At 36.5% G+C, this 14,897-nt stretch overlaps 2 protein-coding genes across 6 annotated transcripts in view; one reads left to right on the top strand and one right to left on the bottom strand.

Annotated features, from left to right (window-relative positions):
* LOC111407392 (ribonuclease E/G-like protein, chloroplastic) overlaps positions 1-8,431 on the top strand; it is a 9,490-nt gene extending 1,059 nt beyond the window's left edge. Inside the window, exons 2-13 of one of the 4 annotated variants that reach the window (XR_002705127.1) lie at positions 432-576; positions 872-1,117; positions 1,194-2,439; positions 2,541-2,858; positions 2,943-2,984; positions 4,187-4,311; positions 5,312-5,459; positions 6,510-6,582; positions 6,768-6,924; positions 7,137-7,256; positions 7,383-7,538; positions 7,940-8,136. Coding sequence is in view for 3 of the 4 variants with exons in the window: in XM_023036943.1 (XP_022892711.1) it covers positions 879-1,117; positions 1,194-2,439; positions 2,541-2,858; positions 2,943-2,984; positions 4,187-4,311; positions 5,312-5,459; positions 6,510-6,582; positions 6,768-6,880; positions 7,137-7,256; positions 7,383-7,538; positions 7,940-8,122 (2,763 nt within the window). In the remaining variant the exon portion in view is untranslated. Of the gene's footprint in view, positions 1-431; positions 577-871; positions 1,118-1,193; positions 2,440-2,540; positions 2,859-2,942; positions 2,985-4,186; positions 4,312-5,311; positions 5,460-6,509; positions 6,583-6,767; positions 6,925-7,136; positions 7,257-7,382; positions 7,539-7,939 lie in introns of those variants that run through there. The other 3 variants (XM_023036943.1, XM_023036866.1, XM_023037022.1) reach the window with 3 other exon arrangements.
* A 783-nt stretch (positions 8,432-9,214) lies between these two features.
* On the bottom strand, positions 9,215-13,579 carry LOC111407265 (receptor-like protein kinase). 2 transcript variants are annotated; one of them, XM_023036756.1, is made up of 3 exons: positions 13,388-13,579; positions 9,973-13,103; positions 9,215-9,766 (listed from the first exon to the last, which is right to left on the bottom strand). In XM_023036756.1, the coding sequence occupies exons 2-3, from the start codon at positions 13,049-13,051 to the stop codon at positions 9,480-9,482; spliced, it is 3,366 nt and encodes a 1,121-aa protein (XP_022892524.1). In that variant the 5' UTR covers positions 13,052-13,103; positions 13,388-13,579; the 3' UTR covers positions 9,215-9,479. The 2 variants fall into 2 exon arrangements, with proteins under 2 accessions (XP_022892524.1, XP_022892454.1); XM_023036686.1 differs by having other exon boundaries at positions 9,215-9,823; positions 13,388-13,575.
* Between the last annotated feature and the right edge of the window lie 1,318 nt (positions 13,580-14,897).

The raw sequence follows: 14,897 nt of genomic DNA, 5'->3' as shown, positions 1-14,897 counted from the left end.
TTTGCCCAGTTTATTTTTTTTTTTTTTTTTTTTTTTTAATGCTATACCTTGATGTGGCTTAAGCAATCTATTTGTTTTGATTTCCAATCAATTAGCGGATGTATCTGTTTCTATTAGCGTTTCTCAGAAAATCAATGTTCTAGGCTCCTCGAATAAAAGTGACTGAATTAATCTTCTATTTTGTTGTCATATATAATTTATGTGAGAAGCCTATCACTTTAGGAGATATTTCCTACCACAATCAATTAATGAATTTTGGAAAAAGCCAATACCACCTTTATTTCAAGGTATTATGTACACAGATTACAATAATAAGAAAAGGCCTAGATAATTTCCTTTTATAATAAAGAACGTGTTATGAAACGAATTTGTAGACACTGAAATGAGTTCTGGAACAGGTTTTATTTATTTCTTTTATTTTTCCTTTCCAGAAAGCTTGGACGCGCAGTTGCTGATGTTTAATGTTTGAGGCACATCAGATTTCAACAGTTTGTAGCACAATATATAGTCAGACTTTGGGAGATGGTTATTCTCTTGTCTACTACTGAACATGCTAGTCTGTGGAACATAGAGAAGGTAATGTCTGTGCATTTGTAACAAAATCACTAGGCTACACATCTAAGTCTTGTAATATGTTTTGATGCTTGAAAAAACTATTGCTTGAATTTAAGATAAACAAGGCGTTACAACCTTTGTGCTCCTACTTTTGCAACAAGTATTGTATCTCACCATTTAACAGGAAAGAGAAAAGGTTGATAAATATCTTTCCACTTGTACGGCAATGCTGGAATTAACTTGAAAGTCTTGCCAGTTGACAGTAATTTACTTGATATCTAGTAAGTGCTAATGTCATTGACCTCTGTGTTTGCAGACACTCCATGGGGGAAATCGGGTGTAACTGCTTTTTAAAGGAAGATATGTGGACATCATCAGATGTCCTGTGGAGACCTAAACTTGAATTTTTTATCTCAGGACATTACCCTGGTAAAAGAAATATAAAATCTGTAGCAAAGGATTCATGGATTAGATCTCATACTAAAAGAAGACCTGCAGCTAAAATATTCCAGTCTTGGATGGGGAAGAATTCCTTGCAGCTTTTAATTTCCACTCCATATAGGTAGTTTTTGTCTGATGACATTCTTATCTGTACAATTTTCCCTTTAATATGTTTCTGAACACTCAAATGCTTCCAGTGGTTTGACAGATGAAGAAAAGATGGTGAAATGTTATAAAAGTGATTCTTCAGTCTCAAAGATATTCTTGAGCGATTCTGTCAGAAAGAGATCAGATTCTGGTGAAACTTTTTCAAGAAGAGATCAAGTTATTGAGGAGCCTTGGCTATATCAGTCGTCCCCAGTCTCTTGTCATGATGCAGGGTTAAAAGATGAAGAGATTTTGAACTGCTCTAATGATGACGTTCTAAAATCAATTTTCTCAAATGAATTCGGAGACAAGGATTTCTGCTCCAAGTCTGATTTTCAAGTGAATGGAATTAAGAAGAATCACGATCCTCATGATGCTTTTGTTGAGACATATCATCCTGTTGAGGAACCTTGGATATGGGAATCATCAGCTTATATTGCCGGCTCTAATACTAAGATGGTTTCTGATATTGCCGAGAATGTTGAAGATGAGGTCACTCAGCCACCCCTTCACGATCAACATCAGCATTTACCTGAGAAGCTGCTTGAGGAAGAAAGTAATGTTACATCAGAAGACTCTATTTCCACAGTTATATTAATCAATTCTTCCATTTGTACCATGCAAAGGATTGCTATTCTGGAAAATAGTAAATTGGTTGAGTTATTGTTAGAACCTGTGAAAAACAACGTGCAGTGTGATAGTGTATACCTAGGCGTAGTAACGAAGTTAGCCCCCCACATGGGTGGTGCATTTGTAGATATTGGCAGCTCAAGGCCGTCTTTCATGGATATAAACCCCAATCGAGAACCATTCACATTACCCCCATTTCAGAGTCATATGAAGGAAAGAGAATCAAATGACTTTATTTTTGGCAAGCTTGAAGGGAATGTAGGTAATACTGAACATGACACCATTATAGATCAAATTGAAGAAATAGATGAGATGGAGGACGGGCAAAGTGAGGATGAATTCATTGATGATGAGTTTGAAGGTCAGGATGATGGTGTTGACTTTGACGTATTGGGAGTTAATAAGGAACTCGTAAATGGTAATGTTTCCAGGCATGCACCTGTGTCTGAGCCTCTGAGATCCTCAGAAAAGTTAAGTGAAGCTGGGCACCAGGCACTGAATAGAAGTGGTCACCATGATATCAGCCACAAGGTTATGGGCACCGAAGAAAACAAGTGGGCACAAGTTAAAAAAGGCACTAAAATAATTGTACAAGTTGTCAAAGAAGGATTGGGTACGAAAGGCCCTACACTGACTGCTTATCCTAAGCTTAGAAGCCGATTCTGGGTATCTAGTATTCCCTGATTTTCATTTCTATGCTTTGTGCATCTAGATTCATTTGTCTAGCAAAGCCAGTATTTTAACTCCTGTGACCCTAAAAATTGCAGCTTTTGACCCCTCATTGCAATACAATAGGAATTTCAAAGAAAATCTCTGGTGTTGAGCGCACACGTTTAAGACTTATAGCAAAGACTTTGCAGCCTCCTGGATTTGGTCTTACTGTTAGGACCGTTGCTTCTGGGCATTCATTAATGGAGTTGCAGAAGGATTTGGAACGCTTGCTATCAACATGGAAAGATATTGTAGAACATGCAAAATCTGCAACTCTTGCTGCAGATGAAGGCGTAGATGGAGCTGTTCCTGTTATGTTACATAGAGCAATGGGTCAAACACTTTCTGTCGTCCAAGATTACTTTAGTGAGAAGGTTCGTCACATTACATAACAATTTATTATCAGTTTATTGTCATCATTCATGTATCTATGCTATTAATTTTTGTCTTCTTTACAGGTAAATAGCATGGTAGTGGACTCTCCAAGGACATATCATGAGGTATGATAGCTGCCAACTACCAGATATAGAAACTTAAGAGTTCCGTTGACAGGGTTGCAACTTGGTTTCATTTTTGCTCCTTTTTTCAATTAAATTTTGAATATAGTAAATAGAGTAGCCTTCCCACATCAGCCAACAGAGACTCCGCCTCTGGAGCCAGCATCCTGTCATGGAGCACCTTTTTAGAGTCCACCACCAAGTTGTATGGGCCGGAACCTCTCTCGGAAGACCCCTTCCAATGATCACCGTCTTCCGCAAAGCGATGCTCAAGTTCCTTGTGAAACTATTATGGGGCATAACAAATCAATGAACGGGTTCTCCTCCGTACCCATATTCATAAGTAAACTCCTGCCTCAAACAAAGAAAAACGATTCTCACATTCCCAAGGGAAGGGTTACCTACCATCTAGGAAGAGGTTTTCAAAGCCCTTTGAATCTCAACCAATCTGCCGCCAGCTCACTTTCTTTCCATAGGAAATCTGTTTTTTCCCAATACAAACAAGCAACAAACTACAGAATAGTATACTGGCAAACGAATTTAAACTGTAGGGACTTTGAAAATGGAGATATTGACTTGTGGGGACTTAGATTGAAACTGCTCGAACAACTCAGAGCTGGCATTTTGGGTAATACCATGCACAAAATTGGATAATGGAATCCTACGGTGAGGTAATTTTGAAGTTGAGGAGGATCAGAGCCAATAACCACTTGAATCAGTTTGAGAAAACGTGAGCTTGCCAGCGCTCACTAATATTAATGTTGTAGGATCCGCATATTTATTTATGATGACTGATGTAATAAGCATAGTGCAAAATTAGATGCTGGATATATGCCAACGAAGCATCTTCAGAGCTTAGCCTGATGCTTTGGACTTGGCTGCATGCTTTCATATTATCTACATGGATAGTTGCAACTTGATATCAGACCAGTTTTCACCATAAGCATGGTCTGCTCAATTATTTTCTTGTTGTGATTTAGCTTTAACATCGTAACAGTAATTAAGAGTTTTGGCACTAGGAGTAAATGACAAAAGAGCCAAGCCATTATCGAGAATTTAGTGACATTAATTTGCCTTAGTCCTGGCCAATAGGATATGTATCATATTTGTACTGGACAATGCATGAGAATGGATCTTTCCTAATTTTATTTTATACTGAAGCTTATATACTTCTGATGTTGACTTCTTCTATGCCATATACGTAGGTCACCAACTATCTACAAGAAATAGCTCCTGATCTTTGTGACAGAGTTGAGTTATACAGCAAAAGAACTCCCCTTTTCAATGAATACAGTCTTGAGGAAGAAATAAATAGCATCCTCAGTAAAAGGTGAGAAAAACTACTAATGTTTTTGTCATCCAAATTCACAAGCTTCAATGGATATATATGATTCCCTATTCATGTATGTTTATTTCGCTGCTAATAAAATTTCATTGCAATTCCGTTTTTTTTCTTGTATCGACATGTAATGTCTTGTATGATAGATGTGGTTATAAGTTCATGAATAATGCTAAACTACACTCTCTCGCATACGCGCGCGCGCGTGCACACTCAATGAAACTCCATTTTTTAGTGCTGACATCACTTACTAGAGAGTGCAAAATAGAATGCTGAGTATAATATCTGCTCTAAACCTTGTATCTTTCTGGACAATTGAGCCAGAATAATCATTTTTCATTTTCTATAAAACAAGTTACCTTATTCAATATTTTAACTTCTAAAAACATTTATACTTAGAACTTGATTTGTCATGCATCAAAGTGAAGCGATTTATTGTCACGAGGAAAACCAAGACTGTCTAGTCCCTCCTCATTCTGGCTCCCCTGTCGCCTAGAATAGGCCTCCTCACTCTGGCTCCCCTGTGGCCTAGAAAGGGCAATGTTACACCCCTTTCTACTGTGGTCCCCAGGTCTGAATTTTTGCTTAATTTCTGGAAATTTCTTCTTATTAAGTTTTTAAAAAATTTTCTTTTCATGAGGAACATTGTTTACCTTTTTATTCGGGGGTAGGTTTTCGACAATTTAACCAAGAAAATGAAGGTAGACAAAATTCGTCCAAAAGAATATAATTGAAGAGAAAAGCACAAAGTGAAGCGTGCAAAACCTGTAATTGTTGGAGTGTAGCCTAAATCACAGTGGTTTTATATTGCTTGCCTGTGTCGTTTATTTATCATTTAGTGTTTGAGGTTCCTTTTTTGTTCAACTTCAATGTAAATGCTTCTTTCCAACCAAACTTAAATCGTTTTTCTGTCAAGTTGGATTTAATATATTAGTTTCAATGATTTGTCAAAAATTTAATGTTTATTCACATATGAGTCTCTTTTATACAGGGTTCTGCTAGACAATGGAGGTTATCTTGTGATTGAACAAACTGAGGCATTAGTCTCAATCGACGTGAATGGGGGACATTGCATGCTTGGCCAAGGAACTTCCCAAGAGAAAGCTATTCTTGATGTCAACCTTGCCGCTGCCAATCAAGTACTGATAATTTTGCATTATTTTATACTTTCTTTATATTTAGTTCTAGAAGAGGAGTTTGAACCATGGTAATCCTACACGTTATTAAATGTGTTCCAGTAGCATCATTAAAAGCATTATACACCATTGCCGCTTTGACAAAGTCAATAGATAATATATGATGTACGCGTTGTCTAGTGAAATAGTGATTTAACTGTAAAAATGATGGCATACATGTTTTTATAGCTAGAAAAACAATAAAATGTGGTGACTTTTCTGTTATTTTTGGTGGGTTGAAACTGAGGTCAGTATCAGTTGCCAATTATGTTAACGAGAGAACCTGGGAGGATCAAATGATTTATTTTTTAGGGGCATTGACCATCATAATTTTTACAACTTAGATAGATGATAATGGTTGCTATAATTTTAAGCTTTTAAAGCAAGCTTTGACATTTTTCAGACTCTTATGAAACTAGCTATAAACAAATTCAATTGTTCTTTCTTCTTTTTGCAATTACTATAAACACAGGCATATGTAGTTGCCAAAATTTTAAATATGGTTGAGTAATTTCAGAAATAAGTTATTATTAAGTATATTAATTTACATTGAAAAATTTTCTAGGTTGCATGCGTAATTTGCCAAAGAGAGGGAAGCTGCACGTACACATGAGATGAACTTCATAATTGACTTTAGTCCAGAAATTTGATAAATTTATTGAACTAATTTTTGTGAATATCCTGCTTTGAAGATGGGAGATACTGAGATGTGGGAAAATGTGTGTTGTAATTTTTAATTGATCTGTGCTTTAGATTTTATTTCATGTCACCAGATCAACGAATTAAAACAACACCTATATCCATGAATTTTACAACCCCATTTTATGTATATTTTTGTCTACAATTGATGCCATATTGCTTCTCAAAGGCCTTATGCTGTAGACTGAGTTGTAGTCTTTGTCATAAGTAGACTGTTGGAGCTTTCTTTGATGTGGATTTCAGTGTAGTAGTTAATTATGGGAATGTTGTATCATTTTTTTCAACCTGAAATCTAAAATATCTTATTTATTTCAGATTGCTAGAGAATTGAGGCTGAGAGACATTGGTGGCATTATTGTGGTAGATTTTATTGATATGTTGGACGATAGTAAGTTCACAGTTTTTTCTTTCCACGTGTCTTACACAATGTATACCATATCTGCGTGGTCGGGGAAGTATTTATTTACGTCGTTTGGAATTAACTTGAAACAACCAAGTATAGGAAGACATTTAATTTGAAACACAGTATAAAAATACTTCATTATGTTATTAATTAAATCTTTTACCTTACAGAAAATAAGAGACTGGTTTATGATGAAGTTAAAAAGGCTGTTGAGAGGGACCGATCAACTGTGAAAGTCTCTGAATTGTCTAGGCACGGGCTTATGGAAATAACACGAAAGAGGGTATGTAACTATTTTTGTGGGTCTCGGCATCATATATGTTGAAGGTTGGTTTTGAGGTGCCTTCTCTTAATTGTTTTGAGAAGCAGTTCTTACAAACTTGTCTCTTTTCAAAGATTTAAATTATGAATTAGAAGAATTAAAGTGGATTTCATCCACTATAAAATGAAATGTCGAGTAACTCTTATGCAATACTGGAACTCAAATATCAGCATTTGTAACTGCACAATACCTGATGTTTCCTTATGATGCTTAACAGGTTCGACCTAGTGTAACGTTCATGATCAGTGAACCATGCACTTGCTGTCATGCTACCGGGAGAGTGGAAGCTTTAGAGACCTCATTTTCCAAGATTGAACATGAAATCTGCCGGCTGCTGGTGAGTGATTTCTTTATATGAGATAATAAAGTTCAGGCAACAACTTTCTTTACAAATTTTATCACTTGTATTATTAATGGACATTCCTTTTGCCTAATCTTTCTATCACTCATTCTGTTTGATCAGTCAATGACTGACCAGAAAGCAGATCCTGAAAACCCTAAGTCCTGGCCACGATTTATACTTAGGGTTGATCGGCATATGTGTAACTATTTAACCTCGGGAAAGAGGACAAGACTAGCAGTTTTGAGTAGTTCTCTCAAAGTCTGGATTCTTCTAAAGGTATGCAGAATTTCTCTTAACTTCTTCTGGATTACCCATTGGCATATCATTGTGAATTGTCTAGGGATAAGTCCACAAGTAAGTTTTAGCGCTTGTTTGATATTGCTTATAAGCTGTAGGTTCCAGGATAATAAGTGGATGGTAGTAAGTGGGTCCTGCAAAATATGTTGATAAAAAGTATGTTTGACCAACTTAAATTATAATTTAAGCCATGCCAAATATGCTTTTGCCTAGGTCATTTCTACACTATGGTGACCCTTTTTCATCTATTTCAACGGATCCTAAACCGAAGAAAATGCATGACTAATATCTCTGATTTGGACATTGTGCTCCCTTTTTCTCATCTTTTTCACTATCCATGTGAATAATTCATTTTCACGCAATCCCTGTTGCTGTACCAGGTTGCGAGAGGTTTCACAAGAGGTAGTTTTGAGCTGAAACCTCTGACAGACGACAATGTACAGAAGAACCAATGTCGGACTGCTGCTATATCCGTATTACGACCAACAGAGGTTGTAACTTACACTCCCAACAAAAATGTAACTCTCTTTCCTATCAAAAAGTGGAAGACTAGCGGAAAATAATTGGTAAATTGCAGTTACTTATACGAGGTTAGCCAGAACTCCATGGCTGCTTAAATACACAGTTTTCAAGGGAGCAATTTTTCCTTTTGCTCCATGATGTCAACTTGCATGTAAAATTGATAGCTACTCCATTTAGGCCCGTGCATTAATAGTTTCATATGGATAGCAGTCCAAGTAAATGAACTTCCTTGATTTCTTACCATTTTTAGCTCGTTTTCTTCGTTCAGCCTCTGGAACACGTGGATTTCTCGTATTATTCCTAAATTCACCGTGTTTATTTAATTTACATCTCTCTTTTTCATTGTTGTTTATAGTGATTGCTGTTCCAATTGCCTGAAATATCCATACCCGCCTTGCTCTCTACTACAAGTTAGGATTAAAACCCTCTTCCCATGGAATCAATAGGTGTTCAATTGTTTGATCAAGTGAGAGTAAATCAAACTTGGATTGAAATATGGGTACGGACTTGGGTGATATATCTTTATTTGATGCTCAAATTTGATACTTTTGTTGGTTCCCGAGCATTCTCTTTTGGGAATTATCCTCGCGTATTGTCAAGACACGACTCTATGCTACTTTTTGCAATTTAAATTTAAAATTGACTATTAATCATTTTTAAGCCATCCATTCGATATAACACCCCATCATATAATTGAGATATTGATTAATATTTTCTTATATTATTGCAAAGGAATGGAATTTGTATTGAGCCATACGTATAGAAAATTTTCCACAGAATTTCGCTAGATTATCTCATGTGTGAGATCCACCATAAATAAAAAATTGTCAAAAAATACCCCCACCTACCCTCTCCCTTTGTGTATGTTCTGACAGGCTTCTGTATGAGGCTTGCTGTGTACAGCAGGGATGATGAAATTTAGCTTAAGTACTCGTTTCAAGATGAGATAACTCTACAGGCTGGTGTACTTTGTCGAGTGGTGACCCTCTAAAATGCCGGCATTTTGAGAGAGTTTTAATCAGACTAAGCGCAATGGTGAAGCTAAATTGTTCTGCTGTCGCATAACCGCTTCATTAACATACACAATAAATTGAGCATGCGCACCACAATAATAAAACTAAAACTTAGTCACCGACACCGAAACTGAAAAATGCATTACAAAGCCTGACGAGTTAAAAAAGCCACCGGCCAGGTTGAAGGGAAAAGTCAGCTAGAGAGATGCTGAAGACTACAATAGGTCAATTAGAGCTTGAGCCACATTCTATACATTATTAAACAGTGATTTGACATTATTTTAACCACATATTTTTAATAAAATAATATTACATGTAAATTCAAGTTTTTTCCTTATTTCTTAACCACATATTTTTCATAAATACACTATTCAAAAATGCATTCTTACTTGCTTCTGCTATTGGATCTAGGTAGTGTTAGCTGCTTCACAACATCTCTCATCGACGGCCTTTGGCTTGGCTCTCTCTCTGTACATCTCAAAGCAACTAAGAGCACATCGATCACTTGATCCATGATGCTTGAATCTATGAATTCGTCGAGCAGGCTTGGATCCACTATCTTCTCAATTTCTTCAGTTCCGCTCCAGACAGATCTCACCCATCCAACAATGTCCATTTCCCCACAGAATGAAGGATCTACTGCTTTCTTTCGAGTAATCAACTCCAAAACGACTACTCCATAAGCATATACATCAGACTCTTGGCTAGTCATAGTAGCAAATGCATTTTCTGTCCAAATTTACATTACACGAAATAATTTGCATAAGATATATATATATATATATATATATATATATATATATATATAGGAAAATATTATTTAGAAAGAAACAGGAACCCCAAAAAAGAGATTGAAAACGTGAATACAAGATAATTACCTGGAGCTATGTACCCAATGGTGCCCTGAACTGTGCTGGATGGTGTCGATGCGACGGACTGATCCAAGAGCTTGGCTATGCCGAAATCTGAGATATGAGGCTCCAACTCTGAATCCAACAATATGTTCATCGGTTTGATGTCTCGGTGCACAATAGGCGGATCACAGTCAAAATGCAAATACGATAATCCTTGGGCAGTTCCAAGTGCTATCTTATTCCGAACATTCCACTCTAATTGCCAAGGCGGATGCGTTTCATGGAGAACGTCATAAAGACTTCCATTTTCCATGTATCTGTATAAAATCAAACCACGGTCTTTTCTCAACCAAAAGTCTTCCAATCTAAGAAGATTTCGGTGTCTGACCTTTCCAATTGTCTGAATTTCTCGAACCATACTGGTGCTTCCACCAAACACCAGCTTCTTTACTGCATACACTTTATCGGGGCCCAACACAGCCTTGTACACTGTTCCATGAGCTCCCCTCCCAATAATGAACTTATCATTTAAATTCTCCGTAGCTTCAATTACTTTATTCAGCAAAGAAGATGCACCTTGTTCGGCAGATATTACAATTTTTTGCTCGGACACTTTGCGCCTGAAAAATACATAAGCAGTTCCAAGGACTAGAAAAACAAGAAGCAGTGAAGATGCAAGAACTATCATTGCAATAGCTACTCTGTCTAGTCCTTTACTGTTTTTCGACTGATGATCACAGACTCTGAAACTGCTGTTCCCAAGGCAATTCAATAGACCTGATGCAAGACAGTTGACACAAAGCCCCCGGTTGCTCTCAAATGAAGAGGGAGAGGAGTTCAAGAATTTCATCAGTTCATGTGGTATTGGACCACTGAACGAGTTATAAGAAACGTTGACTTCAAGCAATGAATGAATATTGTCAAGCGCCTCCAAAGGTCCAAACAGACTGTTGCAACATATATCTAGCTCCTCTAGCACATTTAATTTCCCGAACTCTGAAGGAATGTGTCCTGACAATCTATTATCTCTAAGATTTAACGATCTGAGGCTCTGTGCTGTTCCGACTGATAGATGGAATGAAGGAATATCACCAGCAAACATATTTCCACCAAGGTGCAGAGTCAACAGCATTTCAAATTCAAACAAAAAGGATGGAATACCACCTGTGAAACTGTTCTCGCTTAGATCCAAAATGGATATTTCTGTCAAGCTTCTAAAGCTGGTCGGAATAGAGCCATTCAACAAATTGTGACTCACATCAAGTTCTGACAGTTTATGACAGGTTGATAGCTGAGACGGTAGTATGCCTTTTAAGCCATTGTGGGACAGATTTAAAGTCTCAAGATTTGAAAGGATCTGTAGTTCCACTGGTATATGGCCTGTGAACTTATTGAGAGAGAAATCTATAGAGGTACAGTTGGCAAGGTTTCCTATGCTTGAGGGTATTGATCCGTTTAAGTTATTTTTGCTAAGGTCCATGAACAGAAGCTCTGAATTTTTTGCGAACTCGGGAAGTGCACCGGTTAGATTATTCTGCTTGAGAGTCAATCTTGTCAATGAAGAACAACTTCCTACATCAGAAGGAATACTTCCTCGAAAATGATTTTGACCCAAGATGAGCTTCCTTAATTGGTTTCTGAAGCAAAGATTTGGTGGAATAGGGCCGGTGAACATGTTTCTGGTGAAGTCCACTTGAGTTAAACTACAATTGATTCCCAAACCTTGAGGTATGATTCCCGTAAATTGATTGTCAAACAGGGAAATATTTTTTAAGTTCTTTAGCTCAGTGATTTCTTGAGGTATCTCCCCAGAAAGATTGTTTTCGTACACAAGAATGTTCTGAAGGCTTTGAATCTTCCAAATACTAATTGGAATTTCACCTGTCAAATGGTTGGTAAAAAGGTGTAGGTCCTGCAACTCACTGAGCATCCCCAGTTCACTAGGGATCTCACCTTCCAATTGATTTCCATATAGCTCCAAATCCATCAAAGATTTGCACTTGCCCAGTTCGGGTGGTATTATACCCGACAATTGATTCTCGGACAGGTAAAGTGTTGTCATTTTAGTAAGTTGGCCTAAAGAAGATGGGATCGAACCACTTAATCCACAGTTAACAGCAGCAAGAGTGGTTAAATTACTACAATTGCCCAACCCGGATGGAATACCACCACTGAATCTGTTTGACGAGAAAACCAAAGTGTTTATTTCCTTGCAACTACCTGAACCCAACGGAATCTGGCCCTCCAAGTTATTGTAACTGACATCTAAGTATGAAAGCTGCTCGAGATTATTCATACTCGGAGGCAAAGGCCCAATCAACACATTGTCAGTCAAAACAAGTTCTTGCAAGTTACTGCAGTTTCCTATGGAGGAAGGGATAGTCCCTGATAATTGATTGCTGTACAAGTACAGTTGTACAAGATTGCTTGAGTTTCCAACACTCAATGGGATTGAACCGCTAAGCATGTTGGTACTGAGGAGAATGAAACTCAAAATAGGAATCAGGAACAAGGATTCTGGAATTACGCCAGTTAGAGAGTTTTCGAACAAGCCTAAATACTGTAATTTTTGCAAGTTTCCAAGACTTTCCGGGATTTTCCCTGTAAAGTCATTGGTTGAGAGATCCAAATATTCAAGAAGACTACAATTGCCTATGTTTGAAGGAATCGGACCGGAAAAGCTGTTTAAGCTGAAGTTAAGAAATTTCAAGTGCTTTAGAGATGCAATCTCAGGTCCCAACTGGCCCGAGATTCCTAAGCTAGTCAAGTTCAAATCAGTCACAAAGTTGTGTCTATTACATTGTACTCCAAACCATGAACAAGGAGTGGGATCTGATACATTCCAGCTCAGTTTCACGGGAGGAGGTACAACTGTCCAATGCCTAGCCAGGGCCAACAGACTTGTACCATCATGACTCAAAGCTGATACGTCATGGATTGATGCAGAGAAGCAAAGAATCAGCAGCAAAAAATTCAAACCCTTTTCCATATTAGTACTCATTTCTTGAAAAAGTTTAGTGACGAGCATTACTACATATAGATAATATGGAGAGAAGAATCTATGTTTATAAGTATCGGAAATTTTCCAAACGAATTCTTTCATCAAGTGACACAAAAGCTGAGAGGGACAGAATACCACGAGGTACGCAGAATTCCTGTAAAAATCAACATTTCACTTCACACAGAACTAAAAACGTCTAGTTATTAAAATGCATATTATTAACAAAATTCACAAACTTCAAGAGTAGTACAGAGCAATTTTATACTTAAACATAAAATAAAATAACCTTCAGCTGAAAAAAATAAGGAATAGAACACCAAAAGGGCTTACTGAATTTCCAACAAAATTCAACTTCGAAATTCAAAATTAAGCTAAAAACGAAGATCTCTGTATGAAAAATCATAAACATAATTTATATGAATTGCAGAAGAAACATACACAGATTCAGAATTTGCAGAAGAAGACGGTGTGAACAAAGACTGAACAATTTTGCGGCTGAGTGCACTGCTTTAAGCTTAATGCTTCTGTTTTCTATAAAGAATTATTATTGTCATTTTGTGTTGAATGCTGAATCAGATTTTCAATCTTCAACGCGGTTTCATATTAATTCTATAGATTTCTACCCATTGATATCTGACATTCTTCCACGTATCTTTTTAATCTTTTCCAAATGGACCCAAACAATGACAGCATTAAATAAATAAGTTTTAAAAACTGCAAATTTCACGTTAATCATCAAACCAATCATTAAATTATAGGGATAGTGTTATTCCATCCACACTTTTTATAAGTACATCTCACTCTACTTTCATCTCCAATAAAATTTTAAAATTTTAAAAAATTACTATTTACATCCACGTTATATTCCAATATTGTCCTTATTAAATTCATTCATTTAAATAACATATATCCACATAAATTTTATATATTCATCTCATTTTAAATACATCCCTAACACTATGGATTTTTTTTTTTTTTAAGAATCTCTAAGAAAAATTCGTACTAGAATGCAAATATTCACAACACATCATTCATCCTACTAGTAACGATATTATTTAGCCTTGACAAAGTTACGAATTTATCATAAATTTGCATAAAAGTTGAACTAATAATCACTTCTGAAGAATAAAAAACACCAACAGTTGTTTTCAGAAAACATATAGTAAAACAGACATCAAATGTATAAAATTTATTTGGAACTAGATTACCAGGGGAAAGTGAGAGTAATTTAGTAATCATGTTTACATAACACCAAAATAATTTCAAATTAAGTCCTCCGATGACTACCACTGCCCACAGTTTAGCTTCTTCCTTAAAATTTCCATAAACATCCTGGTGTTGAAGAACTTGAATTCAGCGAAGGTCCAAATGATGCATTGTCTTGATTAATGCAATCTTTTAGATTCAAGCATCGGCTGTTTTGGGGATGAGAGGAATGAGCAACTGGCCTTTCTGAGAGCCCTTCATCTTGGCTTCTTGCTCACGAATCTTCTGCATCTAGAGCATTCTCTCTATAACAAGTTCATACTCGCACTTTTCATAGGTGTGATGCTCCGCCTCACACTTGCAGGGCAAATAGAAAAAACACAATGTAATTCTAAAATGTGGTGAGAAGAAGTGGAGTAGTAGGTGGAGAGTTCTCTGAGATTTTTCTGAAATGGGAACTATTTATTTGGATTTTGGATGGTATTGTAATTCTAGAATGTTTTAATTACGCTAATTATATGATTTCACCAGTTAATAGGGTAGTGATCAAATGAGTCAATTTTTCAGAGTATTGCCTAATTTTTCCTAATTATATTCATTTAATTTTTCTTATTCTATTAGGATTCTAGCCCAAATTTACTATTTAGCCCAAATTTTAATTAAACTTTACATTAAATTCAACAATTAATTCGAATCTACTACTTCACAATTATAGTTTCCAATAATTTTTTCTATCAAAATC

This window comes from Olea europaea, chromosome 1 (genome assembly GCF_002742605.1).
Source record: "Olea europaea var. sylvestris chromosome 1, O_europaea_v1, whole genome shotgun sequence".
Classification (NCBI taxonomy): Eukaryota; Viridiplantae; Streptophyta; class Magnoliopsida; order Lamiales; family Oleaceae; genus Olea; species Olea europaea.
Note: the sequence above shows the minus strand (reverse complement) of the source record. Positions and strands in the feature narration are given on the sequence as shown.

Bases quoted from the DNA above. Each gene is read 5' to 3' on its own strand.
- LOC111407265 (XM_023036686.1), bottom strand. From the start codon at position 13,051: ATGAAAGAATTCGTTTGGAAAATTTCCGATACTTATAAACATAGATTC. The intron at 9,824-9,972 runs GTAATTATCTTG...AAATTTGGACAG, and splicing joins CATTGGGTACATAGCTCCAG to AAAATGCATTTGCTACTATG.